Below are 12,310 nucleotides of genomic sequence, written 5' to 3'. Positions count from 1 at the left end.
AGGTTGACGCATGCTCTAAATATTGCCTAATAGCCTACTTTCAAACATGACAAACATGACATATCGCCCTGTCCCCGCCAATACTGAACGCTTACTACCTTCGATATTACTCAGGTGGATGAAACTCCAGCAATGATATTGTTTTGATATAGTCTTTCAAAAATGTTGATGTATGACATTTCAAATATTTTTCAAAATTATATTTCGAATGTTGTAATTTCGCCATTACAATGCTGGTTTGTGTACATGGGACGAATCCACAACGTAAAAACGCATCTTAGGAAACTTACATGCACTTTTACATTCGAACTTGTCTCCATGACATTTCTGAGGAAGGGCATTGCCCACGTAAGGCTATTTTATATTTTCAACATTGGGAAACAGTAGTGACAAAACATCTCTATGTGACTGAAATATAACTGATGCGACCTGATACAAATATACATACAGGACCCTAAAATTTATGGAAACAAACACATAGGGTGAATTGATGTTGGACATGTGTTGTTTTGGACTCTAGTAATCAACAGCATGAGCATCAATCTACACTACTGGTATACAATGACGTGTCAACTGCGTCAGTGAGCCTGACCACCCGATTCCGTTGGTCGTCTCATACGACATGCTGAAGACCAATTCTAACACGGATATTCATGGGTAGAGGGATATGGATGAATGATACAGCGTTTGGGTGTTATTACCAGTGATCAGTCTAACAAACGTTATATTTGGGATTACACTTTCCTAGCAAACTTCAAATTCTAGCACTTTTTGAGCTCTGAGTCCCATCCGAGATTCGACCCCACACCCTTAGAGTCGGGCATCTAATCGCCAACACACAAAGTGAGCCGCCTAACCCGCTCAGCCATCGCGACTTTCAGTGGAAGTACTTTACTAAGAAGTAATACCAAATAGAGCATGTATTACATTTGGCCACTTTCTAACTTGAGGTGTTACGGCTAAAATCTTGTACCCGTTATTGTTTCAGATATTACCTTCTGGGATGAAGAGACACGGGACATTAGATGGGCATACGCCTGTAAAGCGTGCGAGGTCAGACTCCTCAACAGATGCGTCTCCAGAAATATCCCAACCACTGTATGCCTCAAGTAGGTATTGGAAGTAACGCGTATTACTTCGAATTACACTTTCTTAGTAAAGAACAGATTGTAATACCTTTATCGTGCCTGACTCTGACGGTGTGGGTTCGAATCCTGAGTGGGTATCAACCCAATTAAAGTGCTAGAATCTACTGGAAAGTGTAATCCAAGTATGCCTTTAGTTGCATCTGATCACTTTCTAAATGGCATTGTGTATTCATAGATACAACTTTGCTCATGGAGTTCACTTCATTTTCTGTTAGATACGTCCGTAAAATCCTTAATGTTTAGTATTTGGGACTTGTTTCAGGTGTTACCGTATATCCAACTGTAATTTGACTTTACACACAAAGTCTGTCCTCAATAACTTTACTCAAAGATGAGATGAACGAGTGGTCATTGTCCAGCTGACCTGTTCTGACCTGGCTTTCCGATGCAAGTTTGAAATATCATCATAATTGTTCGTGAAATTTCAGCTACACAGATTGGTATGAGCGGAGGAACTGCTATCAACAGCACGGTAGCGGGTGTTATGAATTGTAAGTTTGAACAAGATTTTGGTAGTTAGATTCAGTTATATGACATCTGCAACATCTGCACAAACCAGGTTCCTAATGAGAATGTTTCTTCAGCATCCCGCTTTTGTTAAGTATCTTGTGATCTTGTTGACACGTCATCATGTCCTGATAAACGCTCATGCTGTTGATCACTGGATTGTCTGGTTCAGAGTCGATTATTTACAGACCACCGCCATCTATCTAAGATGAGAGCGGTCTTATACAAACAAGCAAAAAACCCAAACAAAACATCAAAAAAGAAGAAAACAAACAAAGAAACATACAAAAACAAACAAAAACGCTAACATTGCATATCAGATGAAGCTAATTGTATTCCGATAAATCTAAGCGTGTGTTATAACCTTTTGCAAAAGTACGACTGTCAAGTGAATATTGAATCATATAATTATATCGTTTGTTACATGTTATATTATTCAGCTGTAAAAATATTTATTAGATAGTTGGCTTTTTGACATTGTGTTGCATGTTTGCTTAAGATGATTTAGATGTAATTTTCACATAACTTTGTTATTTTCACATTCCGTCAGATGACTTAACTGTAGTTTTCACATAACTTTATTATTTTCACATTCCGTCAGGTGGATGGTCGCCTCTGTCAGATTTAATTGGTGAGTTCACTGCACGTTCGTGGGTTTTTTGAAATATCAATTCCGCATCCCAAATGCGTAGATCGATGCTGTCACTATGTTGTCTAATCCAGATCCGAATATTTACAGACCGCCGCTGTAAATTGAATGTTGACATAGAGTCTGCTTAATGAACCCGCCGCATTCAGCAATATTCCTGCAATATCACGGGGAGCTACAACAGAAATAGGCTCCACACATTGAATGCAAGTGGTGAATCGAACTAGTTTTTTCACTGACGAGCGAACGTTTTAACCACCAGGCTACCATATCGCCCCGAATTTGCCAAGAATTACGCTTAGATTCTACCTAGACTTGCATCAAAGCAAATACTGAATACTGCGGCTTTTCTTAAGCATGTATTAATAGTAGATAGAGGGTGAATGTGTGGGAAATTGTACATTTAAAACTCCAATGTCATAGAAATATACTGAACATCACTAAATAACAGAGATTCGTATTCGTAAGTTTCTAGAAGAATGTTTTTCTGGCGAAGATAAATCTGTGAAATATATAGACTCAAACCTCTGCTCATTTAACAAATTTAGAATTTAGAAACTTTAGAAGACTGCTATCGTACATTTAGATATGAAGAATAACTAAAAAGATTCGATACATTGTTGTGATTTCGTTATGTTTATGTATGTCTTCAGCTGAAACAAACCTGAAAATCCAGTCGACACGTGCCAGAAAACATGTTTCGACACATATAGAAGATGTTGCCTACAGACATCTGACGGAGAAAGGCTGTGTGGTCATCAAGGGAAGGTCAGGATCCGGCAAGTCACATCTTGGCTACACTCTGTTAGGAAGAGTATCAAAGGCGTTCTCACGACTACCGCTAAAAGTATCATCCCCTGAAGAATGGAACTACGTACCGAAATCACTGCCCCGCGATAGGTATGTGGTTATGATTGATGATATTTTTGGCTCTTGTAATCTCATACAACACAACCTTGACCAATGGAGATTGAAATTTGACCTTGTGTGGCCTTTAGTTGAATGTGGTGCAATTTGGATAGTGATTTCATCAAGGCCTGACATAATTTTCCAGGCAATGCCAAGCTTAAAGAAATATGAAATAATCAACAATTCGTCAGATATCCGACTGGACGAAGGGAATCATTGTCTCTCAGTGGACGAAAAACTACAGTTTATTTCCACAGTGTGTGGAAAGTATGTCCCTCAAATGTTCAGAGGAGAGATTGCAAGTATAAACACTGCTCTAGGCTTCCCTCAGTGTTGCGTATATTTTGCTTCAAATGAGCACGTTCAAAAACAAGGACTGGATTTTTTTCATAAGCCATTTGAGTATATCAGATCTGAACTTGGTAGCATCAAGAAGGAGCAAAGGGAATCATTTTATGTTTTATTACTTGTTCTGTTGTATAATGGATATTTACCGATCAAAGAGCTGAAGAAATCAGTTCATTCTCAGGATTTTAAAAATCGGTGCAAGCAAATTAAAGAAGTGTGTGGTTTGAAACTAAGACCAGCCATTAGGGAAATTGCTGAATCCCTCTGTGAGATATATCTTGTGAATGATGGAAAGATGTACATGTTTTCACACAGGTCAATACACGATGTCTTGTTGGTGGATTTGTGTCAGTCATGCCCAGATTTAGGAATAGACTTATGCAACCCGTCAATGTTGGTAGAATTCGTCAGAACAAAAGACCAGCAAGATGAGAATCTCGATACAACAAGTGTAGTTGTCCTTGATGAAGATTTGTATCCTGCATTTGCTACAAAACTCAAGGAGTATTTATCACAAGAGGAAAGTCCAGACATACTGCTGTCTCACCCTTCTCTAAATGATGATGCCATTTTGGAGGAAATGTTCAGAGAATGGAATGTTACAAGTATTCACAGGATGTCAATGAATAAAATGTACTCATATCTGATGTGTGCCAAAGACATGTTGTCAGAGAATGTTGTCCTGTTGGATCAAAGTTCTTTCGTGTATTGCTTATCCCACATAATCCTCAACAAAATGACAGCTTTTGCTATGCGAATTATTCGAACATTCGGTGCTGCCGCAGATGAAACCAAATCAGTCTTGGACGAGGCGTTAACGTATGCTGTGTACATGAGTCAGAATGACCTAGTAGAATTGTTACTCTCCTGCAGAGCACATCCCTCAGATGAGTGTTTTCGATTTCTAGCAGGAAGACCATCCATCACGTCTGATAATTGCTTCAAGCTAACAGAAAAGATGGAACCGGAACCAGGAAAACTGAAATGTTTGCTTCAAATTGCAGTACATTACTGCAATGTGGTATGTCTCAGAAACATAATTCGTTTATGCAATACACACATGCAAGATCCAAATCAATTATACAGTCAGTATCTACAAATGTGTATTGACAGACACACCCAGAAGTGTTTTATTCCAGGACCAGAAAGTGTACGCAAGGAAGATAAAATAACAACAACTGACATATCAGAAGCTGTTAATGTCATAAAACTACTTCATGGAGAAGGTGGCACCATGTATCTCGAACAAATTGTGATCCTTGCATCTTGTCAGCATGATCCTGATAAAGTCATTGAGATGTTACATGAGGTCTTTCAAATTCCCCGTTCTCCTCGCGATGATGTTCCAGAAAGTTGGTGTCACAGTAAGAAATATCACCAACTCTTGAAGTCTCTAACCTTTGTACAGATGCACCCCATAACAGCAAGTGTTCTTTTCCAAAGAGCAGCATGGCAACAATGTAAGGAATGTGTTAACATCTTCCTGTCATGGTCTGGTGTAACTGACCCTGATGGCAAGGGTAACACAGTTTTTCACTATTTGGTTGGTTCTTGTGAAGTCCATCGCCATGATGTATTGGAGTTTCTACAGAAAAGGGTGTCTGGAAAGCAGCAGGCGAACAATAAGGGTCAGTTACCAATCCATGTTGCAACGATTGCCAAGTGTGTGAAATGTGTCCGTTTATTGTTATCGACTAATGCCATAGATACACAGGATTGCAATGGTGACACAATTGTACATTGTTTGTACACTTACAACTGGCGGGGGCCCCCTTGCACACAGGAAGTGCATGAGCTATTGCAGTTGTTTATTGATAACGGGGCTAACGTTCATATAAAAAATAGACTGGGTAAGACAGCCCTGCATTTGGTAACAGAGAGAACTTGTGTGAAGTGTGTTCAGCTTTTGGTGCCTGTGTCAGAAGTAAACACGGTTGATAAAGACGGTAACACTCCTTTACATTCTTTACATAAGAGCAACACACACATATCTGCATCAAGTACAGATTCCTGCCGTATGATCTATCAACTACTTATCGAGAAAGGAGGTGATAAACTTATCACAAACATCCAAGGACAGTCAGCGTTACATTTGGCAGCGAGGGGACGGTGCACGGAAGGTGTAAAACTTCTGACAACTGAAACAGGTGTGAATGCAAGGGATCAGCATGGTGACACACCTTTACTCTGTTTACACCATTGTGTGCATCCTATTGGTTGTGCTGGTGACTGCAGTGAAATGCACAATGTCCTTGTTGAAAAGGGAGCGGATGCTAAAATCAAGAACACGACCGGAAAGACAGCTCTTCATTACACAGCTGCGATACAGTGTGAAAGAAGTGCAAAGATCTTACTACCTGTGTCGGATGTAGATGCCCAGGACCAATATGGTGATACAGCATTGCATTGTATACATCAAAAATGTCCTGGTTCACGTCGTGCGGAAATGTATAAACTGTTCATGGAGAAAGGGGCAAATGTGGACATAAAAAATGAAATGGGACAGACCCCCCTTCATAAGGCAGTGGTAAGACAGACTGTAGACAGTGTTAGACTTTTGCTATCTGCGGCGGACATAAACGCTCAGGATAATAATGGTAAGACAGCTTTGCACCTTGTACGTCACATGCCGTCTCATCAAGAGGACAATTGCCATGAATTATATAAACTCTTTGTGGAAAAGATGGCCGATGGGAATCTCAAAGAAAACAACTTTGGAGAAACGGCTCTGCACCAGGCAGCAGAGGCACGGTGTCCAGAATGTGTGAGACTGTTGATTGAGGTGACAGACGTGAATGTCCAGGATAGCCATGGCAACACAGCTGCTCATGTCATACATGAATCAAGTTTCTTTACAACAGTGGAAGATAACTGCCACGAAATATTGCGCCTTCTTATTCAGAAGGGTTTAGATGGTCATATCAGAAACGAAAAGGGGCAGACCGCGCTACATCTAATAGCAAGTAAGCAGTGTTTTCAGGGTGTAAAATTGTTACTTGATGTGTCAGACGTAAATGCCCAAGACAATGCTGGCAACACAGCTTTCCACCATCTGCATTCTGCGCAATTTTGTAAGGACGGGTGTGAAAAGGTTTACCAAGATCATATTGCTAAATGTGGTGATGTTAAGCTCAGGAACAGAAATGGACTGACAGCTCTACACAATGCAGCAAAGAGTAAATGTACAAAATGTATAGAACTGATGCGAAATGAATTAGATGTAAATGCCCAGGACGAAGATGGCAACACAGCACTCCATTACATACATGAATCAGACTGTAGGAAGCCGTGTCGGGATATAATACTACAACTGTTTGAAATGGGGGCCGATGGGCATGCGAAGAATGTGAGAGGACAGACACCTCTGCATCTTGCAGCACGAGAACAATGTAGAGAAGGAGTGAGTGTGTTGTTACCTGTCTCAGAAGTGAACGCTCAGGATCGAGACGGCAACACGCCTTTGCATAGTGTTTACTATATAGGTTTTGGGAAAGAGCTTGATAGATATCGCGAATTATATGAACTCCTAACTGAGAATGGGGCTGATATTCATATAGAAAACCAGAGCAGAGAGACAGCTGAGCAGTTGACAAAGAAAAGACGTATGTTCCATGGAGAAATAACGCTGGATCAGCCGTAACCTGACAGCACTGCAGGTGTGTGTGAGCAAAATCCATACTGTTTGTATATCTGAGAAGGGCGGGAACACTATATGTTTGAAGTAACTATATATTTGAAAGATGAAGACAAACAAACACAGGACCCCAAAACTGAAGAGGTTGGATTCAAATGTTTCAATCAACACATACTCTCATGTCACATAAAGGAGGATTTTCTTTATATTGTATATAGACCAAATTTGATGTGTTTGAGTGTTACTATTCTACATAAATCGGTTTAAATGAAATCAGAGCTTGTGAGTGACAGTTCAAATGGCATCAGCGCAGAAGTTTGTAGATTGATTTGATAGTGATGCTTTTGGGCACTACAATACAACATAATATAACTGTTCACCTGTATAATTCCATCGTGACATACCCGAAACTGTTGACGTCACAAAACTACTTCAGAGAGAATGTGGCACAAAGGATCTCGATGAAATGTTAATTCTTGCTTTGAGTCAACAGTCATTGCGCTGTTACACGTGGTCTTCAAATTCCCATTCTGCTGATGATGTTCCAGAAAGTTGGTGCCACAGGAAGAGGCATCATCATCTCTTGCAGTCTCTTGGGGAAAGGTTGGAACAGAGGCAGCCAAAACAGCCAGTGTTTTTCTCCAAAGGGCAGTGCAGAAACAGTGGACGCATCCTCTTGACCTCTTTTAGGGGACAGACACCTCTGCATGTTACAACTCAAGCACAATTTACAAACGAGGTGGATGTGTTTTTTTCCTGTCTCAAAAGTGAACATTCAGGATTTTGCATTATGTTTATGATATAACCTTCTGGAAGCAAGATCACAGATATTGCGAATTATGTGAACTCACTGTGAATGGAGCTGATATTCAATTGATAAAGAAACAGACGTATGTTTCATGGAGAAATAACGAAGGATCAGCCGTAATCTGGCAGCAAAATCCACTACATTTGTCTACCGATGATGGAAAGGAAGGAAGGGACCATCATTCCAGTGTTTTGACTGTGGAAGATGAAGAAAATGAATGCAGGACCCTAAAAGACAACATACTACTGAAAATGTATCTTGTGCTCAAGAGTGCTAGAGTAGAAATATTTCGCTCAACACATACTGTATACTCTTATGACATATCCGACAACAGTTATTTTACTGTATATTTAGAATCCATTTGATCTATGTAAGCCTGTTATTTAAGCCATTAAGCCATTTTAATTAAAATTAGAAGGTGTATATGACTGTTTCCTTTACAATCACCTGTGAAATGCTGGATGTGTGTGTGTGTGTGTGTGTGTGTGTGTGTGTCCGTCTGTCTGTCTGTGTGTTTGTGCTTTTGTATCCTTGTACTTTATCATCCTTGTTTAATTTAATCAGATGTATATGATTGTTTCCTTTACAATCACCTGTGAAATGCTGGATGTATGTATATGTGTGTGTGTGTGTGTGTGTGTGTGTGTGTGTGTGTGTGTGTGTGTGTGTGATTTGTTTCTTTATGTATAACCTTGGTAATATGTAAACTAGTTCATGTACCATGTATCTGTTCATGTCGCATCTATCCAGTATGTGGAATGACGGTTTGGATTGTGATGCTATTATGATTTGAAACACTGCGTGTAACATAGCTGTAATCGAACAGCATGTGTGCAAGCGAAATCCAGAACATTTGTGTATCTGAACAAGAAGTGAACATCACTTGTGTGTTGTACCTGAGGAAGCTCAACACAAGGGAATGCAAGACCCCCTCAAAAAGTGAAGATGCTCGCTCCAAATATTTCCATGACATATCCGAGGAGAATTTCTTTGTGTTTTACATAGAATAATTTTGATGTATTTGTTTGTAAATATATTATGTAGACCAGAAGATGTAATACATGTAATTCTCCGTGCGTGCGTGCGTGCGTGCGTGCGTATGTGTGTAACCGTGTTGGCTATGTACGACAGTTTAATTCTGTCAAAAGAAGTATATGACAATGTAGGATGCTCAACGGCATATTTCATTGTGACACTCTTATGCACTTAAACACAATACAACAACATACCAGTCCATTTGACCATTTGTTTCATTTGACCAAAACTATCTATCTCTGTATATAATTTTTCTATATTATTTTATGCTGCTCTTACCTATCAAACATAAAAAGATAGTGCATGTTTTGGTTTCTATTAACACAGATTCCGTTCAAGCGCATGTTTTCAACTATCGGTCATACATATCATTTGTTTACTCACAAATATCTGCCGACAACAGATGACGATGAGCCATAAGTATTTAAGTGCATTCTTTGCGATGCATACATTAAATACTTGACAGAAATCAAAATCATAAACTGTAAATATGTACAGTGTATATGTGTATACGTAATTGCATGTTTTATTTCAATATTGGCTCAGATCCCATTTTTAAAATGTAACTAATATTGTATTGTTAAAATGTGTGGAAGTCCTTCGTATTTATAACACATTTGTGTGTGTGTATGTGTATCTTATTGCTTTGAAGACCCGTGAAGGTCACGGGGTAGAATAGGCCTTCAGCAACCCATGCTTGCCATAAATGGCGACTATGCTTGTCGCGAGAGGCGACTATCGGGATGGGGTGGTCAGGCTCGCTGACTTGGATGACACATGTCATCGGTTCCCAATTTCACAGTTCGATGCTCTTGTTGTTGATCACTGGGTTGTCTGATCCAGACTCGATTATTTACAGACCACCGCCATATAGCTGGAATATTGCTGAGTGTGGCGTAAAACTAAACACACTCACTCACTTATTGCTTCAAGGCTGAAATAATGTTGATGCGATCAATTTTATCTCATTCAAGCTTCCAAAGGCCAGCATAGCAGTGAGTACGTAACTGCATCCTGGCGTCTATCTTCACAGAAGAAAACGAAATAATTTTGATACATTTAAAGGATAAGCAACAAAAACAATTATTGATTGTTAGGCACCCTAGGCACTGATAAAGTATTACAATGTTGATCGATGTGAAACGCGATTATTGTCAGACTGTATATAACCAAACTTAGGTTTGTTTAATCTGGTTTGATTGGCGAATCAGACTGATCAGCGAATGAAACTGAATGTATATTCAATCCTGTTGGTGTGTATTGTTCATAAGACAAACAACATAGTTTGTGACGCTGTTCTTTCTGTTCTTCTACTAACATACTGTAATTGAATATTGTAAATATTTTGGAGAGTGTATACGAAGTTGAACAACATGTACCCAATCTGCTTTGAAGGTGTATGAAAACACTAAGAAACGCTATGACATATCCAAATGTACTCTATTAAGGATCTCTTAATGGTAACAAGTCGACGATGCTAATGAGAAACTATCGTTTTGCTACATGTAGAATCTTGAAGACACTACAATTTTGTAAGCAATGCGGTATGTCACTTCCTTATATTACAATATACAGGTGGTATAGTTTGTAAACAATACTCTATGTCACTTCCTTTTATTAGAATCTAAACATGGTATGAATTGTAAATAACTCAGTATATCTCTTCCTTTTGTTAGAATCTACAGATGGTATACTTTTTAACAATACACTGTGTCACATCCTTTTATTAGAATCTACAGGTGGTGTACTTTGTAAGCAGTCCTTTATGTTACCTCCTTTTGTTGGAATTTACAGGTGGTACACGTTGAAAACAGTACAGTATGTACTACCAAATTAGGCCAGGATCTCTTTTGCCAAAGTTTATGGCTCATGGATGACGTCTATGTATGTGTCAAACATATATTAACTTTGAACAATCTGTATATTACTGTTGGTAATGTTACGAATTTAATCATCTGTGCCCCCATACATTTCACTTAGATTACAGATATAAAAATAGCTTATAGCTATCTTCAAAATAATTAAGTCATGATATCACTGTTTTGATTGCTGGTATCAGCAACGGATGATATCTTAAATTCATTCAAAGATATCACGAATTGAATTTGTCATTTGAAGAGATCATAAGCATAGTGATGATATCTGTGATGCATTTGTGAATATGCATAAACGTAATGTACAGTACTCGTCGTTATGTAATTCTTTTAATGATATCTTATACACATTTGGGGATATCATGAAATATTTGAGATCAGATGGACATTTAGATCATTAGTTATCATTTGAATTGAGTTAATTCTTCAAACAGTTATGATAGTTTTAAATGTTATTCATATCTTGAAATGTAACAGATTGCAAGCAACATTTAAAGATATCAGCAATTTCACAATGTCTTTTTTCGTCTCATTTCATATTCACATTTTTACATACTTACTTCGGAGATGTCCATCTATACATGTGTTTATTTATCCAAGCCATATATATTTTATGCACACCAATATATATGGTAAACGTTAACTGTGCACATGTCTATATGATGTTACGTATATTATAGCATCAATACAAGCGTTTAACTAAGTGATACGCATGGCATATTTTCTTGAATTACAAGTGTGTAGTATGCGTGTAATGGAATAGTTTAAGACAATTTTGCTGTTGAAATGAAGCTCCTTTCTACATTCCCAACACTGCATCAATCAAAAGCGTTTAGTCTCTGTCCGGCTTTTACCGAGTTTGGGCTTTAGGATATTGCTTTATTAAATGATACACCGTTAATGTTACCCTGGTGCAGTTTAACATGCCTAAAGAATTACAACTGAATGAAACCGAAATGTTTTGTATGCATGTAGAGACCGTTTTGTATGCATGTAGAAGAAGTCTGAAATATGTACGACAATTTCATGATGAGGAATTGTTTGTTGATACTTAGGTTTATTTCTATTTTACTCATTGAATGATGACCCGTGATGATCTGTGAAATCTTCAACAACCCGCGCTTTTCATAAGAGGTGACCAACTGGATCGGGTGGTCAGGCTTGGGTTAACACACATCGTCGTATCCCAGTTGCGTAGATCAATGCTTACGTTTTTTGGTCACTGGATTGTCAGACCCAGGCTCAATTATCTACAAACCGGAATATTGTTGAGTGGGGCGTTGTACAGCTAAAATCAAAGTCTTTAAATAATTTGGCTCAGTTACACTGTAAGTAGAATTTGAGTCACATAAGTTTGTCAGCTGTATTTGGAAGTTGGTCAGGAAGATGCACACTTCC

General features: G+C 38.6%; 1 protein-coding gene across 1 annotated transcript; it reads left to right on the top strand.

Annotated features, from left to right (window-relative positions):
* Nucleotides 1-318: 318 nt before the first annotated feature.
* LOC137296594 (putative ankyrin repeat protein RF_0381) lies at nucleotides 319-7,885 on the top strand. The gene is made up of 6 exons (XM_067828406.1): nucleotides 319-348; nucleotides 989-1,109; nucleotides 1,577-1,639; nucleotides 2,958-3,204; nucleotides 5,797-7,197; nucleotides 7,744-7,885. The coding sequence occupies exons 1-6, from the start codon at nucleotides 319-321 to the stop codon at nucleotides 7,883-7,885; spliced, it is 2,004 nt and encodes a 667-aa protein (XP_067684507.1).
* The last annotated feature ends 4,425 nt before the right edge of the window (nucleotides 7,886-12,310 follow it).

The sequence above is a fragment of the Haliotis asinina genome, chromosome 9 (genome assembly GCF_037392515.1).
Source record: "Haliotis asinina isolate JCU_RB_2024 chromosome 9, JCU_Hal_asi_v2, whole genome shotgun sequence".
In the NCBI taxonomy this organism is placed as follows: domain Eukaryota; kingdom Metazoa; phylum Mollusca; class Gastropoda; order Lepetellida; family Haliotidae; genus Haliotis; species Haliotis asinina.
The sequence above is the reverse complement of the archived record's forward strand: the minus strand, read 5'-3'. Positions and strand labels throughout refer to the sequence as shown.

Bases quoted from the DNA above. Each gene is read 5' to 3' on its own strand.
- LOC137296594 (XM_067828406.1), top strand. From the start codon at position 319: ATGACATTTCTGAGGAAGGGCATTGCCCAC. The intron at 349-988 runs GTAAGGCTATTT...TTATTGTTTCAG, and splicing joins TGAGGAAGGGCATTGCCCAC to ATATTACCTTCTGGGATGAA. The intron at 1,640-2,957 runs GTAAGTTTGAAC...GTATGTCTTCAG, and splicing joins GGTAGCGGGTGTTATGAATT to CTGAAACAAACCTGAAAATC.